The sequence below is a fragment of the Leucopleurus acutus genome, assembly GCF_964270905.1.
Source record: "Leucopleurus acutus genome assembly, chromosome: 20".
In the NCBI taxonomy this organism is placed as follows: Eukaryota; Metazoa; Chordata; class Mammalia; order Artiodactyla; family Delphinidae; genus Leucopleurus; species Leucopleurus acutus.
In genome coordinates, this window is record NC_139162.1 from 33,991,251 (window position 1) to 34,011,614 (window position 20,364).

The following is a 20,364-nucleotide window of genomic DNA, read 5'->3' on the forward strand; positions in this document are numbered from 1 at the left end:
CCTAGCTGTGGACTCCCCTATCCGTCTCCCCCAGCCACCCCTCCACAGGACATCCTGCTGGGCTGACGGAAACCATCCCTCTTGCCCCCCATGCCATCCAGATCTCGTTAGGTTTATAAGGCTGGGAGAGAAATATAAAGCTATAGTCATCATTTGGCCAGCTCACAATGACCAGTCACCTCTGTGCTCCAGAGCTGGCCCAGTACGGGCTTGGAACGGGAGTGGGGCTAACACTGCTCACATCCTGTTCAACATCCTGTCTTAGGTATGGCTGGGCATGTGGTTTTCACATGATGGCACCAGCTAAACACAGCGTGAGATCACTTGAAAACTCCACCTGTTAATGGACAAATATTGATAGCTATATAATGAGTTTCTAAATATTTATTTACTTAATCTTTAAAAATTAATCTAGAACTTCTAAAACATGCACCATTAAATACACAGCACCTCTTCATAGAGTGCAAGATAGATGTCTTAAAGAATCAGAGACCAACTCTTGAAGGAATGCTTATACAGAAACCTGTATTTAGTCAAAAGTGACCATATTTTGATCTTCTAAGAGTTTCAGCTCTTGGACTTAGTACTGTGTCTGAGAAGGGGAAATGTTAAACAGTTTTGCACAGAAATAGAGCAGATTCACATCTCCCATATTAACCCTCACTCCAGACATACATGCCGGGTAGAGTAACGCGAAGAATTTTCCTTTACTATGTAAAATACCTCTATTTCCTTTCTCGGTTTTGTTTGAGCTCCTATAGTTTAATGTGCCGAAGTTAAATGAGATTCTACGACAGTGAACTATGACAATCTGTTAGAAGAGCATGCATTATACACTGTACAGCTAGGTCATTTCAAAAGAACAGTTAACAAATATTCTATGATATTGCTTGTATGTGGAATTTAAAAAATGATACAAATGAACTGATATACAAAACAGAAATAGAGTCACAGATGTAGAAAACAAACTTATGGTTACCAGGGGGAAGGGGGGGAGGGATAAACTGGGAGAGTGGGACTGACATATACACACTACTATATACAAAATAGATAACTAATAAGGACCTACTATATAACCAGGGAACCCTTCTCAATACTCTGTAATGACCTACATGGGAAAACAATCTAAAAAACAGTGGGTATATGTATAACTGATTCACTTTGCTGTACAGCAGAAACTTACACAACACTGTAAATCAACTATACTCCAGTAAAAATTAAAAAAAAAAAAAGAACACCTATCTAATGTACAGTATCTCTCTAGGTTTCTGCGTACAAATGAAATTAATCCGTATCAGATACCTGTAACTTAAAGATTCAGCTTGTACCATGCAAAGGTATTTGAAGAAAGAGATGTATTAGAAAAAAAGCAAGGTGTAGAACTGTGTGTACGGTAGTCTATCATTTGCCTTAAAAATACACATACATACTTTGGTATCGAGAATCTCTCTGGAAGAATACACAAGAAACTGGCCACAGTGACCAATTCTGGGAGAGGAACTGGGTAGTGTGAGAAAAAGGAGGGAGGCTTTCCACTTTATGTGCTCTCAAACCTTGTGAATTCTGTCATACACATCTGTAGCACCCCATCAAATGTAAATCAAACGATTTTATATTTAAGAAGAAAACTAAGGAATAGAGAATTACCCAAATATTTTAATGAACCCTAATATTTACGATATTTGTGATGCAGCCTTGATTGTCCTGACGTAACTGGATGCAAGCAATTTTAATGAAAAAGGTAATTATACCCCAGAGGCCTGCCTGCATACTTTGTTGACTCTATACCACCGGCAACTATAAATATATGACTGCTAGTGTCTGGGAAAGGTTTCTGCAGGTTGGATGAGAGACCGTATAATTACAAACTCCAAGTTCCTGGCCCTTCAAAATTCTGCTCCATCCCAGTCGTTTTTCACAATAAGGCCTAAATATTTACCTGGCTGAGAAAAAAGCAGTTGTGACAGATGCTGTGCAAGTGTCTGAAGGGCTGCAGGTCCTCCCAGATGGTCCACATCCAGGAGGGAGACAAGGCTCTGGAGACACACGAGGGCTCTGCATTGTATAGTGCTCATTCTGCAAAGGAAGAGAGAGAATGCTGTCTGTTCCTCTCACAGTAACCCAGCAGAATTCAGCACTGACCTTGAAACTAAGTGTCAGATTCTGACAGGGACCATCTGTAAGCAGAAGGAGGTCTAGGGCAGTGAGCAAGGATTCGTAAAGTGAACTGTTAATCCTACCAGATCAGGCTTCCCTGGTGGCGCAGTGGTGGAGAGTCCGCCTGCCAATGCAGGGGATACGGGTTCGTGCCCCGGGCCGGGAAGATCCCATATGCCGCGGAGCGGCTGGGCCCGTGAGCCATGGCCACTGAGCCTGCGCGTCCGGAGCCCGTGCTCCACAACGGGAGAGGCCACAACAGTGAGAGGCCCGCGTATTGCAAAAAAAAAAAAAAAAAAAAAAAAAAAATCCTACCACATCAAACTGCTTGAGCACTCAAGGCCTCTGAGGCACAGCGCATTTATGAGTCACATGGAATCTGCTTGAGAAAAATTTCTATGCATGGCAGTATCTTTAAAATTATTTTTAATTGTGAGATATGACATACATAAAGCGCTCAACAAATATAACGGTTTACAAAGCAAACACCTGTGCATCTAGGTAGGAAATAAACAATGCTAGCACTATTTAAAGGACATGGAAGCAACCTAAATGTCCAACGACAGATGAACGGATAAAGAAGATGTGGCGTATTTATACAATGGAACATTACTCAGACATAAAAAAGAATGAAATAACGCCACCTGCAGTAACATGGATGGACCTAGAGATTATCATACTAAGTGAACTAAGCCAGAAAGACAAACGTCATATGATATCGCTTATAAGTGGAAACTAAAAAAAAAAAAAAGATACAAATGAACTTATTTACAAAACAGAAATAGACCCACAGACATAGAAAACAAACTTATGGTTGCCAAAGGGGAAAGGGGGGGAGGGATAAATCAGGAGTTTGGGATTAACATACACACACTACTATATATAAAATAGATAAGCAACAAGGACCTACTGTATAACACAGAGAACTATAGGGTAATAACCTATAAGGGAAAAGAATCTGAAAAAGAATACATATATATCTGAAACACTGCTGTACACCTGAAACTAACACAACACTGTAAATCAACTATACTTCAATTAAAAAAAAAAAGAAAAGAAATGCTGCTAGCGCCCTCACGGCCCACCTATCCCTTCCCTATCACGCCCCACCTCCTTGACCCCAAAGGTCACCACTCTCCAGACTTTTATAGCAGACATTTCCTTGCTTTTCTTTACAGGTTTACCACCTATGTATGCATCACTAAAGGAAACAGTTTAGTGTCAGTGTTCTAGTTCAGATTTTTTATTGCTGCATGTGTTAATCTAATGTGTTAAGAAGTAGCTCAGCTGTATGTATTCTACTGTATGATTATGTCAGCACTTATTTATCCATTCTGCCACCGATGGACATTGGGGTTGTTTCCAAGTTGGGGCAACTGTGAACCACACTGCTACGTGCACTCTCCTGTCTTAGTGAACATATGGGCAGACTTCTCCAGGGAACATACACAGGACAAAGGGGGAGAGATCCTGAAGGGGGAGTCGGCATCTTCCATTGAATGGTCCATCATTTCATATAATAACAATGACAAATGGTTTTGAAACTAGAAAAGTTCTTACTTTCTAATCAAAGGTTTCCAACTGGGGTTCCTGGAACACACGTCAACTGCAGTGCTGTTTGGAAAGGCAGTTTTCTCAAAAATCTAAATTTAAAAAGGAAGTAAGGCAAAGGTTAAAGAGTAGGGTTTTTACACGATTCCTTTATAAAATCCCAACATGTGACTTCTAAGTGAGATGGTCAGGCTTGATAAAGAGGTGCTCAGGAATTCTGAACGGCCCGCCTCCAGTGCTGGTCATTGTTTTGTTTCCCAGGTCTTACCAATTAGCCACACCTGGCAGTATTAGCGCACTTCTTTTGCACACAGAAGTAACAGCTTTCTTCAGCCTTCCCTGTGCTCTAGAACGAGCCTAGACTGAAAACAGATTACCTTCTTTGGGATGAGGTAGTTGGTGAGAGCGGTGTGAACCTCATGGGAGAGGCAGAGGGGAGACAGCAGCTGCCCACCGCATTCACTGAGGGAATTCTCCATAAATGAGTCGCTTTCATCACTGCTGGAGAGCTCTTCCCATTCATCGTCGGTGGGATCTGGGAAGAGTGCAGATCACACAGAACTGGACTATTTAAGATAATCCTCATGGAAGCTGCCCTCCCAGTCCAGGGGAGGATATCTAAATGGGAACTGGTCACAAACCTTCACTGCAGCACATGTTGACAATGATTTCCAGAGCAGTCTGCTGAGCTGTCAGCAACGCTATGGTCTCTCTCAGCTCCTTGTCGGTGGGCTTAAAAAAAAAAGCAAACGACCAACTCTCAAATGTGTGGAAAAATATTTTCATGTGACCCTCCTTAGTTAAAGCCTACTAAATGATATTTGCACTTGGAATAGAGGACATGGGTGGGGGTGGGTAAGTAGAAGAAAAGTCATAAAGTGCTGGAAGGACAAACAGGCATTATGATTCTTCCTCTTGGCACTGTGCAGCGTGCCACTGTTCACCGGGTTTCCATCTATCTGCACGGTTATTTTCTAAGTGTTGCTTAGTTAGCTGGAGAGAACAGAAAAATATTCAGGAATTCTGAACTAAATTCACCCTGAAACTTAATCTAATGTGTTAAGAAGTAGCTCAGCATACTAAGATTAAAACAAGAGTTCATTCTGGACACCAGGCACTTACACACAACAAACCTGCTTTTAGACACTTACACAGTTTCTTGGAAGAGACTTCATTAACCAGAATTACTAACAGGCCCTTATATGACCACCAGAACTTGACTAAGGAGCAGACAGGCTTGCTGCTTTCTGGCTTTCTCTGAAGACTGCAATAAAGCATTTCTTAAAGACTGAAGGAAGAGGGGGACTTTTGCTCCTGGGAATAAATAACATGAACCTAACTTATCAATTAACATTCTCAAAATGGGTTGTATAAATTTATATGACCTTAATTCTCAAGTCACCTATGAAAAGTGAAATAGTTTCACTCCAAAACAGTACATAAGCTAAAAGTAATGTATATTTTGTTGTCTGAATGTTTCCCAGTTTCAAAAGTTTTCTGTCTTTTCAATGGCTGTAAAATATTCCATTAAATGAATGTATTATAATTTATTAAGCATTCCTCTAGCATGGAATATTTCAGATTACTTGGTTATCTTATTTCCTCAGATTTACTGGATCAAAGGTTAAAAACACACCTATAGATACTGTGACATATTCCTGTTCTCCTTTTCCAGAATGTTGTACTCATTTTTAATCCTCCAGCAACTTCTTGTGCAACGATTTAACTGTAATTTTGAACCACATTCTTAAAAAAAAAAAAAAGAAGAAGACAGCTTATTTAATAGATGTAGCATAGGAATCCCTATGTTTATATTCATTTTATTGCTGGCAAGAATGTATCTAGGGACTTCCCTGGTTGTCCAGTGGTTAAGAATCCACCTTCCAATGCAGGGGATGCGGGTTCGATCCCTGGTCAGGGAACTAAGATCCCACATGCAGCAGGGCAACTAAGCCCGCGGGCCACAACCACAGAGCTCACGTGCTCTGGAGCCCGTGCGCCGCAATGAAAGATCCCATGTGCCACAACTAAGACCCGACACAGCCAAAAATAAAATTAATTAATTAAAAAGAAAAGAACGTATCTAAAATTTATTCCTACTCACTTCGTGCGTGTATGATATTCAACTAAACATTTCTGAGAGGCGACTCAAAGCTACACAAGACATGCCTTTGCTGGGCTCTCATCCACTTAAAACCTACGAAGATCTGGCTTAGAAGAATTCTGAAACTAAGTTCCACTTCTTTACCTGACTTCCCTGCTCAGAACATTTCCCTGCTTCTTATTGTTACCAAATTGACCTAAAGAACCAATCTAGAGGAAACGTTATGACAGCTGAGATTTGCTTCAAAATATTCAGTAGTTGAGAGGGGAGAGTGGGTAGGGAAATAGATGAAAGAAAACAGACTGTGATTTGACAACTGCTAACTGTGGAAGCTGGGTAGGGATTGTCCTACTTCTGCATGTTACAGCCACAACTTGGGTCAGTTCTCTCTTTACAGATTTGTGCTTATACCTTCTTAAGTTAAATGATGCAATTAAGGGTTTTGATTCTAAAGGATCCCTGCACAAGCCACTGGGCAGCCTGAAAGACCAGAGCTGCCTGGCTGTAAATTTGTATTCCTGGCACATGGCAGCACGATGCTTAGCACACTACTGGCACTTAAACACTGGCTGCCTGATCAGCATGTTAATCACCCGGTCTACTCAGCTATGGTGATAGGCTTTAAAAAGCAAGCTTTTGTTAAGAGAAAACACTGCATTTTCTAAGCACCAAAATTCCATTTCTAAGTAATACTTGGGAAAGTGAATCTCTAAATAACAGTTAAATATCGATACTTTGAAACAGTGACACTTCATCTTGGTGGATGTGGATCTCAATCCCCACTCACTCATTCCCTGTAGGGCCCCTGAAAGCAAGGCTGGAGATGAGGAAACCCTGCAGGAGTGCTGTTCTCCCAGCCAGAGATGTCCGATCTTTCAGAGTCCCCTGACAGCCCAACTGGAATTTCCACTTCTGCTCTGATGGGAATGCGGGGTGGGGAAACATAGTATATGTGCATCTGGCAGGATAAAGTGACCTGTCAGCACGATGCAACACCTGCAGAAGAGCCTCCAAACCCTGACCTGTTAGAGCTGATGTTCCACATGTGGATCCCAGATCTGTAACTCACCTCCATGTGGTACCTGAGGGGATGCTGCTGGGGGTCTAGAAACACCCTTTGGAATGACAAGGCTCATAGCTATGCCTTTGTCTATCTTGCTTTACTGATTTTAAATTCTACCCACTCTGACTCAGATGCACAAGTGAGACAAGGAGTAAACTGGGTGTTCAAATACACGCCTCTTGCACCAAAAGGGGGTGATATGATTTTTAAGCCGCTCTACGATTTGCAAGCAACTCAAGGGCAGGATGGCCTTTTCATTTTCGTATTCACCCCAGCACTCAACACAATGCTTTGCACCTAACAGCTGTTCATGGGGAGTGTGGCACATATATACAATGGAATATTAATCAGCCATAGAAAGAAACGAAATTGAGTTATCTGTAGTGAGAAAGCAGTTCTTAACGACAGCATTTGACTGCTGTCAGACGCCACCAATTCAGCTTTGCAGGACTTCAGGAATGCAGGGCAGTGGTATACTGATGAGTTTATGCCCACTAAGAATTCTGTAAAAATAAATCTGTCAAAACTCTAAGACACTGACTTAAGATACTTCTCAGTTTCAGTTCATTGCACATGAATCAGGACTGGCCACGAGTGAGATGGCAGAAAGTGTGACAGGACATTACTAGGGTTCTTCCCGTTCAGGCTTCATTGTCTTTCTTCCCAATGACTTCAGCAGCCTCCTGTCCGGTCTTCCTGCCTCCAGTCCCCTCAAACAACACTAACCCGCTTTCATCACGCTGTTTCTTATGCCATCCTTTAAGACAGCTCAGGTGTTCTGTCCACAAAGCCTTTTCTGAGAGCGTCTTCCTTTCTGCTTCCATCAGGGCTGAGTCAGGTGTGCCTACTCTATAGATACGACCCCCTCAGAAGTCTGTGCACAGCCCTATCACTGTTCTTAGCACAGGCATTATAATAAATTATCATTACATGTCTATCCTCTCAAGACGGAAAAGGTCCCTGAAGACAGGAAGTATGCCTTAATCATCTTTCTATCAGCAGCACCTAGCACAGGGCCTGGCACACAGAGTAAGCACAGAAAATGTGCACCTAGATGAATAAAGCCCAACTCACTGTCCTCCCTGTCTTCCTGATGACCTGCTCTCCTCCTTGGGAAAAATGTTTTCCCAAAGTATGGCTCCATCGCTGCTGGCTCAGCTGAAGTGTTCCCTGCACCCAAGACTGCTCCTCCTCACCCCACCGTCACACCACTAGCACAAATGAGCCCCAATCAAACACTATAAACCAGGGACTTCCCTGGTGGCACAGTGGGTGAGAATCCGCCTGCCAATGCAGGGGACACAGGTTCGAGCCCTGGTCCGGGAAGATCCCACATGCCGCGGAGGAACGAAGCCTGTGCGCCACATCTACTGAGCCTGCGCTCTAGAGCCCGCGAGCCACAACTACTGAGCCTGCATGCCACAACTACTGAAGACCGCGTGCCTACGGCCTGTGCTCCACAAGAGAAGCCACTGCAGTGAGAAGCCCGCGCACCACAACGAAGAGTAGCCCCTGCTCGCCTCAACTAGAGAAAGCCTACGTGCAGCAACGATGACCCAACGCAGCCAAAAATAAATAAATAAATTTATAAAACAAACAAACAAACAAACAAAAACTATAAACCAGTCTGCAAAAACTACAAACCATCATTAATTTTCATAATCACCCAACCTCCTCTGCTCGCCAGTAGGGGGTAAATGAAAGTTTGGCTTGCTACTTTGGTAAGGCTAAACACTAAAATAAAAGAGACAAGAATGCAAGGGACAATTCAAGCAAAGTAAAAATTCCTTTAGTTTGAAGACAGTCTGGAAGAGAATGTGTAACTGAAGTGGGAGATGACCACATGTCTCTGAAGTGCTGCAAAAGTACTGGTCTACCCCATCTTTCAAACCTTCTCTATATAAAAGTTTTGTCTTAGGACATTTTTTTTCCTCCTTTGGGAGATTTCTGAGTTACGAGTTAATGGGAAAACATGACTTTTTTTTTTTAACTGAAATTCACTTTATAATTAACTTTCCTGTAACATTTTCCTACAAAGCTTAGGATACCTATTGAAAGAAAATAGCTGTATTAATCCATGTCTGAAAGCATCAATCCGACTTACTGGAAGTAAATCTGAAATGAAAGCTTTCCTTCTGACTTTCCTTCTATGAGGAATTTCTTCCATTTCATCATCCTCAATCAAATCATCACCATTAACATTCTGTAATGTGTCCTCAGTCTCTGCAGCAGTTTTTATCCTTTGAGTTTCAGCCTCCTTCATTTGAAGAACTGTTTCACCAGCATCCATTTCCAGAACTTCAGATAAGATCTTTAGTATGGCATTTATGATTTCTGCCTGACTCTTGGATGGAATAATGTCCTTTAGATTCCAAATTGTGCCTGTGGGGAAAAAAATGAGCATAAGGACAAAGAAATCAACTGTGAAATCTTTTATTAAATACAGTTTCCAGGAGAGTGGCTCTTTAAGCTCAGGTGTAATTTCAAAAAATCCCGATCCCACTGCCTTTGTTCAGTTTTTATTAAATGTCGAAAAGCTTTGCACTGAGGCAGCTCCCTTTATTACAGCAGTCCTTCACAATCGTCTCCTTTTCTTGGCATACAATGCCTTGCTCTGATACACCAGAGAGCAAGAGATCAAGAGAACACCGATCAAGTTTCTTTTACCACGACAAATTGAGTTGCCTGGCTTTCTTTCATCTTAACCTGAGCTGCTCTCCTAAGCAGCTTCTTATATTCCAAGAGTGGAATGGAATGCACTAAAATTCCAAGGTCTCACGGACAACCAGGGAGCAGGTTCTTGGTTTTTTGCTTATGAAACTAGAATAGCTACCACTAAGTAGTTAGACTAATTAAAAAAAAAAAAATGTGACGGTTAAAATAAAAATCATTCCTGGGTATATATATATTCAAAAAGAATTGAAAGCAAGGACTCACATGGACATCTGTAGAACCATATTCATAGCAGCATTATTCAATAACAAAAAGGTGGAAGCAAGCCAAGTGTCCATCCACAGATGAATGGATAAACAAAATGTCATATATACATACAGTGGAATATTATTCAGCCTTAAAAAGGAAGGAAATTCTGACACATGCTATAACATGGATGAACCCTGAGGACATTACACTAAGCGAAATAAACCAGTCACAAAAAGAAAAATACTGTATGATTCCACCTATTTGAGGCACTAGAGTAGTCAAATCCATAGAGACAGAAAGGAGAATAGTAGTTGCTGGGGGCTGAGGGGAGAGGGAAATGGAGTTGTTTAATGTGTACAGAGTTTCCGTTTTGCAAGATGAAAAGTGTTCTGGAGATTGGTTATGTAACAATGCGAATGTACACTGCTTAACTGTACACTTAAAAATGGTTAAGATGTTAAATTTTATGTTATGTGTATTTTATCAGTTTAGGGGAAAAAAACCACCTCTCAAGATAAATTACTCCGGAAGACCAAAGGCAAGAGGAAACGATATAATAAGTTTCCTACTACTTGACATGTCATCAGATTATTTCTTCTTTCTGTATTTAGAAATTCTGGGGAGATGCATTGCGGGTGAAGATCTTATAGGAAAGTGAATGGTCATGTCTTAGATGCCTACACTACACAGTCAACTTCTGAACTCACTGGTTCATAAATAAGAGGGGGTCCTGACAACAGCATTTCTTTATCAGACAACAGTAGTTTGTTAAACTAAAAACACATTTAATCTTAGAAGGCTTTGAAACTATGCAGAACCGCTTGAATTAAGGGTCTCCACTAAAATATTAAAATTTTCAGAACAGACTAAGCACAGAAAGCCCTGATGCGGTGAAATGGGGGAATAACTTTGTCCCCCATCTCTACCTACTACAAGTTACTAAAAAAGCACACTATCACATATGGCTAAACTTTACCTGCCACCAATGTCTTTAATAGAATATATTCCATGGAACTGACAGGAGAAAGCATTGCTGATTCCAGCACATGCAATGCTGGGGCACTGAAAGATTTCAGTAGCTCTGGGTTATCTTCAGTCACCGTCTGCAAACAATATGCTATAAAGACAAACATCAAATATTTAGGAAAAAATGAATTCTGCTAGGATAATTTAAACCAAAATAACTCATCAAAAAACATTTGCATCTTTACAAGTTCTTTGGACACAGGTAGCTTTTGTAGCAGATACACGCTTTCCCTCAAACACGGAACATGCAAATGAGGCTTCCCAAACTATCAGAGGTATAAAAGACCTTTTCCCCTTTTTTCTTAATTTCTAATCCTTTATAAAACTATACTTTTATGAAATATAATTTAAAAGCCTCTTAACCGCCGTGACAATGTGGAATTACTATAAACATTTATAAAGGTTTAGCCTCTATTTCTGTACTCATCACAGACCAGTAGCAAACAGCCTGCGGACCAAACACCAGTGCACTGACAACACTCTCAGGGTAGTTCTGTTGTCAAAGACAAGCCCTAGGTTTGGGAACATTCTGGTTTCGTTGAAATTCAGCACGACCTTAAAAGTTAGAGTTATTTCTGGTGAAACATATTTAAGGGAAAAAGTATTTTATATAAAAATATGAGCAAATTAAGAGATGGGTAAAATATTAATAGACATATGATTTATTTAGCACTTAACTGTTCTCTGGCATTAGAACAAGACAATGGATTACAACTTGTAAATTAGAAATAATTAACTGAAAGTATAAAAACAGTTGGGACTGCATGAAAGGTCTGACTGAAGCACAAATGAGGAAGTAAGCCCAAATCTGTTTTCTTTGAGATACTGTAGACCATACAAATCCATTTCTTTCCAGGTCTAAAACTTCCAAAGCAGATCGTTCCCATCCAAATTAGTAGTCAAAATACACGCTATTGCTGTGCTCTATTTTGGTTTCCAAAATACATTTATATATAAATCCATATATATGCATATATGTACATATACATATTTCCCAATGTAGTATTTTTTTCATTAAGAGACTAATTAAACTCACTTTAGCAGAAAAACAAGATAAGTTGTGATTGCTATGACAACACAAGCTCAAAGAAAGCTGTATTAATACATAGGATGGAATCTCAGAATTTCACTTTACTATATGTAAGCCGTGCTTGATTTTCAAAACAGAAGTAGTTTGACATTTGTTTAAAAAATCATGAACCTAGGTAAGTGCCAAGGAAAACACTGCTATACAATGCAAAATAACTTTATTCTGATCCATTTTTTTGAAGTTCTTTAAAAAAGTTCTTTAGGAAAAAAACTAAATAAATAACCAAATCTACAAACCTTAAGGCCCCAAAACAGAAGTGAAGTTTCTCTTTTAAAAGCTATGAACTTTCCTGAAATTCTCTTATTGTAATAAAGACTGTCCTCTGAGACTAAAAGTCACCTACCAATTTCCTAGTTCGACTGTTTTTAAAATTCTCATTTACTCACAAATCTCCCCTTTGCCAAAGATTCCATTTTGAGAAACTGATTTAAAAATTTGTCTCAGTAGTATTTATTCCACTATTATTTTTTCCTTTTCTGTTCTATGTCCACTAGAGCCAAGAGAAACACTGGTAAGGGGAATACACTTCAGTAAGTGGAATAAACTTGTCCTTGCCAGGAGAAATACACAGTTAAATAAAAGGACAGCCAGATGCCTATATTATGATGGGTAGAAAAAAATGCTTTTCACCCATTATTTCTCCACTTGCCCCCAGAGTTCTGCTGAGCCACCCACCCTCTGGTTTCTGTCTCCTCCACCTGCTGAGTAAGGGCCCCCGGTGGCTCTCTAACCCCATGTACAGAAGGCGAGGGAGCCAAGCAGCTGAAGCTGCCAGACTTTGCTTTCCCTGCCTGGAAGGCAAGCAGGCCTATGTGAAATTCCAATCACTTATTTTCCTCTCTCAGAAAAGGCACAGGTTATCAGAAGTATTCTTCTGGAAGTATGAGATAGTGGTACAAGCCATTTAAATAAGTCTACATTCCAATTAACTATGGCTCAAAGGCCTGGTAGTTGTGGGTTACTGTTTCTCGGCAAATGGGAGATGAAAGCTTCCAGAATTAATAAAGCCTTCTAAGAATGGTAGTATACTAGAAACCACATATGCTCACATAATTACTTTCCTCCCTCTCAGGGTCAAGAGCGGGAAAACTACATGAGTAAGTAAAGCATTAATCACAGACTTTAAAAGATTCAGAATAGAACTCAGCTATGCATTTACATACAGTGAGAAAAAAAAATCACTCCTGTAGAATAAACATGCTATGTCTGAATAAAAAATTTTGAATAAGGCCACACATACTTTTCTTCACTTACCTACTGAAATAGCCAGGTCAACATTGGTGGAAAACCTACTTAAATACTTTAATACAATCTCCAAACACCCTTCTTTGTTGAATATAGATACTGCTCTACTACTGCATTCACTAAATTGAAGGGGGGAAAAAAAAGTTTTACTATTCACATTTTAACATTATCAACCACAGAAATTCATGAAAAAATAATTAGGCTTTGTAAAAGAACCAAAGAGTTGTAGTCAAACACCCACCATTTTTATAGATGAAGAAACCAATGCCCATTCATAGTCACTGTGCAGGAACACAACTGGCTATCTGTACATTTATTTCCATCACAGTAGGATCTTTTAGCCAATCTCTTTACCCGTACGCCAATTTCCTTACAGGAGGTTAAAGATGGAAGAGAGCTTAGAAATCATTTACTTCAATTCCTCATTTTGTGGGTAAGGAAACTCAGACCCCAAGAGGTGAAGTGATCTGTCCAAAGATCACACACTTTGTTACTGGTGAGTCTTTGGGTCCAGCTTAACTTGTCTTTCCACTGTATCACAGTAATAATAAATTAAAGTAAGGATAAAAGGCCTCTATACTTATCACACAAAAAGTACAAATTTAAAAGAAAGTAAAATTAAAATTTTATTCATTCCATCTAGACTGTTATAATTTTAACAGAATTTGTAGATTACAAGAAATTGTTATAATAAGCATTTTTGAAATTACACTATTTTTTAATAAAAGAATCAGAATTAATGTTATCAATGTTATTAACATATATGCTAAATATAGGGTAAACAGAGCTATTTATAATAATTTTTTTCCTGGTTCCAGAGAAGAATATTCCTCCAGACATACCATATATACACATGACAGACTAACAGCTAACAGAGCTGACTAAATGATTAAATTCAATCCTGCTGTCTAAAGATAAACTATTTTCTGTTTGTGTATCCATCTATCTATCCATCCATCCATCCATCCATCCATCCATCCATCCAACCATCTAGTTAATGCAACACTGCTATGAACCTCCCCTCAAGAAGCCCATAGTAAAGTCAGGTATAGTCAGGAAAATAAAGCATAAATGTGTTAAGATAATGGGCACTCAGGAAAGAGAGATCACTGTGAAGACTACTTTTTCAGGCACTTTTCAAAGAAAACTTTTTTTAAATTTCTGAGTTCAACAATTTATATATTAAAGTTATCTGAAAAACAGCACCCACTAGCTTGCTTGAATATGGCATTTCCTCAAATCTGATCTCTCCAATTTTCCTGGTGGAATGCATCCACTAGTTTAAAATGAAATCATGGGGGGGATGGATAAATTGGAGGATTGGGATTGATATATACACACTACTATATATAAAATAGATAACTAATAAGGACCTAGTGTAGAGCACAAGGAACTCTGCTCAATAACTCTATAATAGCCTATATGGGAAAAGAATCTAAAAAAGAGTGGATATACGTATATGTATAACAGATTCACTTTGCTGTACACCATTGTAAATCAACTATACCCCAATAAAAATTAAAAAATAAAAATAAAAACTAAAAAAAAAAAGAGAGAAATCATAGGCAAGTTTGGATTGCTGTGTAGGCAGCTTTCCAGGATCCAACTTAACCTTGTATTCTATGAAGTACCTGTGCTTTAGGTCAGAAATAATCATCGCTGCTGACTGAAAATAAGGAAATGACAGATTCTTGCTAGAATCTGGCTAGAAATGTGAGACAATAAAATGGCATAGAAAAAAATGCAGGTTGTGTTTCCAGCCATCTCCATTCTTAAAAGCAAGTCCACCCTCCCCCGCCCCCGGCCATTGTTACAATGATGGAATGGAGCGTGGCCTTCTTCCTACTGGGACCAAAGGAGCTCTTCTCAGGCATCTACTTCCCTGTCAAATGGCACCTGCCACGGCAGAGGAGTAAAGCACCCACTGAGGTCTGTGGTCCCTGTCTCATTCCAGATGCCAGGCCAAAGCATCTACTGCACTGGAGGCTGGCTGGCTTGAAGACAACTGCTCCTTAAGGTACATGGGTAGTGGGGGAGGAAGGAGGTGCAGTGGGTACTAATGACCATGATTCCTCTTATTTTGTCAGCAGCAATGACTGGAGAGAAGAGCTGTAAAGCAAAAAAGGACGTAGTGATGCTACGAGGAAAACGGCTTGGGAAGGACAGTTGATCTTAGGTCACTTGATGAGACCTCCGACCAAGCACTAACATCACAGATTTACACGCCTACCAAAGAGAACAGAGATTCCTCTGCAGTTTAACAGAGGGAGCAGCAGCCTGAGTAGCACTGAAGCAGGAGGCTGCGTCTGGAAAACATCTTACCATATATTCCACAGCACGTTTACGGCCTCATTGGCTATGTTTTCAATAGAATTTCTGTTCTGATCTTTTTTTTCCTGTGGAGACATCTCATTTGAATCCAGTCCAGTACTACACTGAAATCAAATACAGTGATTAGTACCTTTGTTCAAAAGAAAAATTAAACAGAAAGACAGTGAAGAATCACGAAAAGTAAACATCAAAAATGATAGTGGTTGCCTATATGGGAAAAGAATCTAAAGAAAAAATAAGAGTGGAGATATGTATATGTACAACTGATTCACTTTGCTATACGCCTGAAATAAACACAACACTGTAAATCAACTATACTCCAATAAAATTTTTTTAAAAATGATAGTGGTTAACAAGCCCATCAAATTCTCAAACAGTACAGTTCCTGTAACCCTGCGCCCTTCTGGCAAGAAATACAGACAAGAAAGGTTGACAAGTCACTGTACAAACTGGATAAAAAGCATTTCACATTTTAAGTGAAAATGCAAAATCAATACAAAATATTTTATCTAATGTGGTAAAGATAGTATATAAGGCAAAGAAAAGTAACACATAATAAGAGCTAACATCTATGCAGTACCTTCTTTGTGCAAGGCACTATTCTAGGCACTTCATGTCTGTTAAGTCATTTAATCCTCACCACAAACCTATGAAGTAGATGAACTCTTATCCCTAATCTCCTGCTACAAATAGGAAACAGGTACAGAGAGCTTGCTGAAGGTGTAGCTTAGTATCTAGCAAAGTGGGATTCAGATTCAGGCATCCTGGCTTCGAACTGGGTGCTCTGAACCACTCTGCAGTTCTGCCCCTCCTAAAATCCACGGCACTACTGACATTTGGATGGGATGATTCTTTGCTGCGGTGCACGTGGCTGTCATGCGCAATGTAGGATGTTCAGCAGCATCCTTGGCCTCTACCGACTAGATGCCAGTAGCAACCCCTACTCCAAAGCCATGACAATCAAAAATGGCTCCAGACATTGCTAAATGTCCCCTGCAGGGCACATCATCCCTAGTACAATCACCGTTCTAAAGGGAACAAGACTGACACCTCTCATCGAAACTGGATATCCTTTATATGGCCTCAAGTGAAAATTACCCATCAATACAGAAGAGTGGACCGGAGGCACGGCGGAGGAAGAGCTCCTTAATCCCTGAACTACATCATGCAATAAAGGTGGCATGATATTAAATCTGAGAACATAATCTAGTCTTCTCGGCAAATTCCTAATGTCTGCGCTTCAGCTTCCTCATCTGTAAAACAGGAATAACGATACCTGCCAAATAGGACTGCTCCGAAGATTAAGTGAAATAATACACAAGACAGCACCGAGCACATAAATAAGCAACCAATAAATACAAATTATTTTCATCGTATAAAGTTTAAAGTCTAAAGGAGTCAGTCTATAGTTTTAGGAAGGTCTTTTCTAACAAGCAGATAAATAAAGGTAGTGGGGACAAACTAGAGACTAGTATCCGTGATGAGATCAGTGCTTCCAGGAAAGAAATACAATTCGTATAGAATGTTTTGAGGGAAGACAAAATAACTAACACCAAAGTACTTAAAAAGCAAAACAGGGACTTCCTTGGTAGCACAGTGATTAAGAATCCACTTGCCAATGCAGGGGACACGGGTTCGATCCCTGGTCTGGGAAGATCCCACATGCCGTGGAGCAACTAAGTCCGTGCGCCACAGCTACTGAGCCTGCACTCTAGAGCCCACGAGCCACAACTACTGAGCCCTCGCACCTAGAGCCCGTGCTCCGCAACAAGAGAAGCCACAGCAATGAGAAGCCCAGGCACGGCTACGAAGAGTAGCCCTGGCTCACCGCAACTAGAGAAAGCCCGCGCACAGGAACAAAGACCCAACGCAGCCAAAAATAAATAAATAAACTTATTAAAAAAAAAAAAAAAAGGCAAAACAAAACCCCAAACCGTCTGAGTGTGTATACTAACAGCGACCTGGGAAAGTGGCATACCTCTTTCAGCAGTGCGACCAGCGGAGTCATGATATCCTTGGTCACCATGTCATCACAAACTTCGAAACCGCCACAAGCACTGAGATTTCTACACAAGAAGTTTAAAACAGGTTTTACTTTCAGACCACATGTCACAAAACATATTAAGCGCTCAAGTTTATTTCTATTTCTACCCATACTTAAGGTTTCCCGGAAGAAATCGCTTATGATTCCTGTAAGATGTTGCACAGCCAATCCACAGATCTCCACCTATGCCGATCCTTGCTCTACATGAAGTAAACAGATGTCTCTGTCTTGTAACAGCTTAGTTTCCAGGACTGAGATGATACACAGGGAGAGGGAAGACTTCTCTTATTTAATGTGAATCAGTCATGGCCTGATCTTTTTTTTTTTGGCCACACAGTCTGGCTTGTGAGATTTTAGTTCCCCGACCAGGGATTGAACCTGCACCCTCCGCAGAGAGAGCATGGAGTCCTAACCACTGGACTGCCAGGGAAGTCCCCTGCCTGATCTTATATGAAGGGAACTTTTCTTGGAATCAGGACTTCCAGGGTAGGAAGGGTGAGGCTATTGAGAAAGACATTCCCTTGAAGCAATCCTGACTAAATTTAGTTTTGATTGGAAAGACAGTGCTTGCCCTCTGAGTGCACAGCACTGTGCTAGGCAATCAGGATATGAAGAGAAACTGTGCTAGGCACTCAAGATATGAAGCCTCACCATCTTCCAGGAGCTCTCAGTGTGTGTATGCTTTGGGGGGTGGGGAGGGTTTTCCACACACTGTTTCCTCCATCAAGTGGTTAATCCCCACTCATCCCCCAGATCTCACCTCAAACATCACGCCCTTAGGGTTTTCTTCCCTGAACCCCCAGGTATACCTTCTCACAGCATCTTCTGTAAATATCACTGGCTGTAATTACACACTTGTGTGATTAATTGCATAATGCCTGCCTCCCTCAATACTGTAAGATCCATTAAGGACAGAAATTATGTGTCTTGTTCACTGCCACATGCCCACGACCTAGCCCACTGCCTGGTGCACAGCAGGCACTCAATATATACTTGCTAAATCAATGAATGAAACAGAATAAATAAAGACAGAGCTATGAAAACTACGAATATTAACTTTACTCTTGCCCCCCCTACAGTCCATTCTCTGCACAGCTACCAGAGTGGCCTTTTGAAAAGGTAAATTAGACCAGTCACTCCTGCTTAGAATAGGTCCTTTAGCTCTACACCACCGGATCCTTAACCATCTCTCCAGCCTCAACTCTTACAATGCCCGCCCTCCACTCTATTCGGCCACATAACCTTCCCATTCTTTAACCATGCCAAGCCCTCTGCTGTTGCTGTTCCCTCTGTCAGGAATGCTCTTTCCCTTGTTTGTCCACGCCTGGCTCTAGCCTCCAGAGCCAGGAGGCTAGAGTTCACAAACGTCATCTAAAGATCACCCAATTTAAAGTAACTTCCCACCCCCAACTCATCATCCTCTTGGTTTCTCCATAGCACCACTTACGATCTAATGTTATGTTTCACCTGTTTACTGGTTTCCTGTCTGTCTCCGCATCAACACGGGTTCTGTGAAGGCAGGGATCTTGGCTGTCTTGCTCAATGTCCTGCCTGCTCAAAATCGACCGCACCTAGAACACCTGGCATTTATACTGGAAGAGTTCACTGAACCTCAGGACTCCATGGAGGCTCCCTGGAGTGGGTACAACGTGCGCTAGGCCTTGAGGAGAGGACGTTTGACAGGTGGCTACTGCAGGTGAAGCAGCAATGCGTGTAGTCCGGGGCTCATGGGGTCCTCCGGAGTCTGAAGCCTGAGTTCAAATGCCCCCCTCTGCAAACAGGAGAGCCTCTGCAGTTCCTGGCCCTCCCGAGCTGCCGCAGACAAGTGCACTGAGGATGAAGCCGATTAGCTACGGTGCGTGGCACACAGGAGGCGCCAGCTGGACGCCGTGGGCCCGGATCCGAGGCACCACCCCGGACCCCATTCCCTGCTCACCTCAGTGCGCCAGCCGCCGTCTCCCTCACCGCCAGGCTGGGGTCGAGCAGCAGCGGCCCGAGGCGTCGCACGGCGTCCCGCCGAGCCAGGCCCGGCAGCGCCGGCCGCTGCTGCACCAGCCGGGCCAGCCCCGCGCAGGCGCACTCGCGGACCTCGGCGCTCGGGTGCTGGAGCTGCGGGAAAGAACAAGTGTCAGACAGCAGAGCGCACGCGCGGGGACGCGGCGGCAGGGGCGTGTGGCGTTGCTGGGGGGCTCCGGGCGAGGCCTGCCCCCCGCCCCTCCCCGCGCGGCCCGGCGAGCCCTCGCCTCACTTTTTCTAGCAGCTCCGCCGCTGGCCCGTCGTCCTCCTCTGGCTCAGTCCCGTTCGCCGCCGCCGCCTCGGCCTGACAGTCGCCCGTAGGGGAGAACTGAGGTCGCTTGAAGCGTTTCGTCCGGCTCTTGCCCATTGTGAATTGCGCTGGCGGGAAGACCGAGAGAGGAGGGCAACAGCAAGACGGTGGAGTCTGCTCAGCTGGCAGCAAGGTCTTGCAGTCTAGGGGTCTATGCACTACTGTTCAGCTGGGCCCGATGACGGCCCGAACCCACATGGGAAAGCAATGCGCGTGCGCGTGGCGTGTCGGCGGCGGAGCGGGGTGGTGGCCAGCGCGGGGAGAGCGCAGGCGTAGAGGGGAGGTTGGGCGGGCCCAGACCTTGCGGAGGGGCGTGTCTTATGGGTTTTCTCAGGAAGGAGAAGGCTGGATTTGAAGGGTAGAACCGACTCCGCCTCCCACCAGCTAGTGACATTTATCAAGTTACTGAACTTGCCAAACCTTTATTTCCATAATAATCAAATGCGATTAAGGATGCATAACTTGCCAGGTTATTGTGAGGCTTAAAAAAATATTATGTAAAGCG

At 42.1% G+C, this 20,364-nt stretch overlaps 1 protein-coding gene across 2 annotated transcripts in view; it reads right to left on the reverse strand.

The window, feature by feature from the left end:
- HEATR3 (HEAT repeat containing 3) overlaps nucleotides 1-20,042 on the reverse strand; it is a 36,321-nt gene extending 16,279 nt beyond the window's left edge. For both annotated transcript variants that reach the window (XM_082862305.1, XM_082862306.1), the window contains exons 1-11: nucleotides 19,782-20,042; nucleotides 19,470-19,642; nucleotides 17,468-17,555; nucleotides 15,481-15,593; nucleotides 13,168-13,277; nucleotides 10,774-10,914; nucleotides 8,980-9,257; nucleotides 4,350-4,440; nucleotides 4,086-4,243; nucleotides 3,718-3,800; nucleotides 1,940-2,076 (exon numbers count right to left, since the gene is read on the reverse strand). In XM_082862305.1, coding sequence (XP_082718431.1) covers nucleotides 1,940-2,076; nucleotides 3,718-3,800; nucleotides 4,086-4,243; nucleotides 4,350-4,440; nucleotides 8,980-9,257; nucleotides 10,774-10,914; nucleotides 13,168-13,277; nucleotides 15,481-15,593; nucleotides 17,468-17,555; nucleotides 19,470-19,642; nucleotides 19,782-19,916 — 1,507 coding nt within the window. In that variant the 5' untranslated portion in view covers nucleotides 19,917-20,042. The remainder of the gene's footprint in view (nucleotides 1-1,939; nucleotides 2,077-3,717; nucleotides 3,801-4,085; nucleotides 4,244-4,349; nucleotides 4,441-8,979; nucleotides 9,258-10,773; nucleotides 10,915-13,167; nucleotides 13,278-15,480; nucleotides 15,594-17,467; nucleotides 17,556-19,469; nucleotides 19,643-19,781) is intronic.
- Nucleotides 20,043-20,364: the final 322 nt, after the last annotated feature.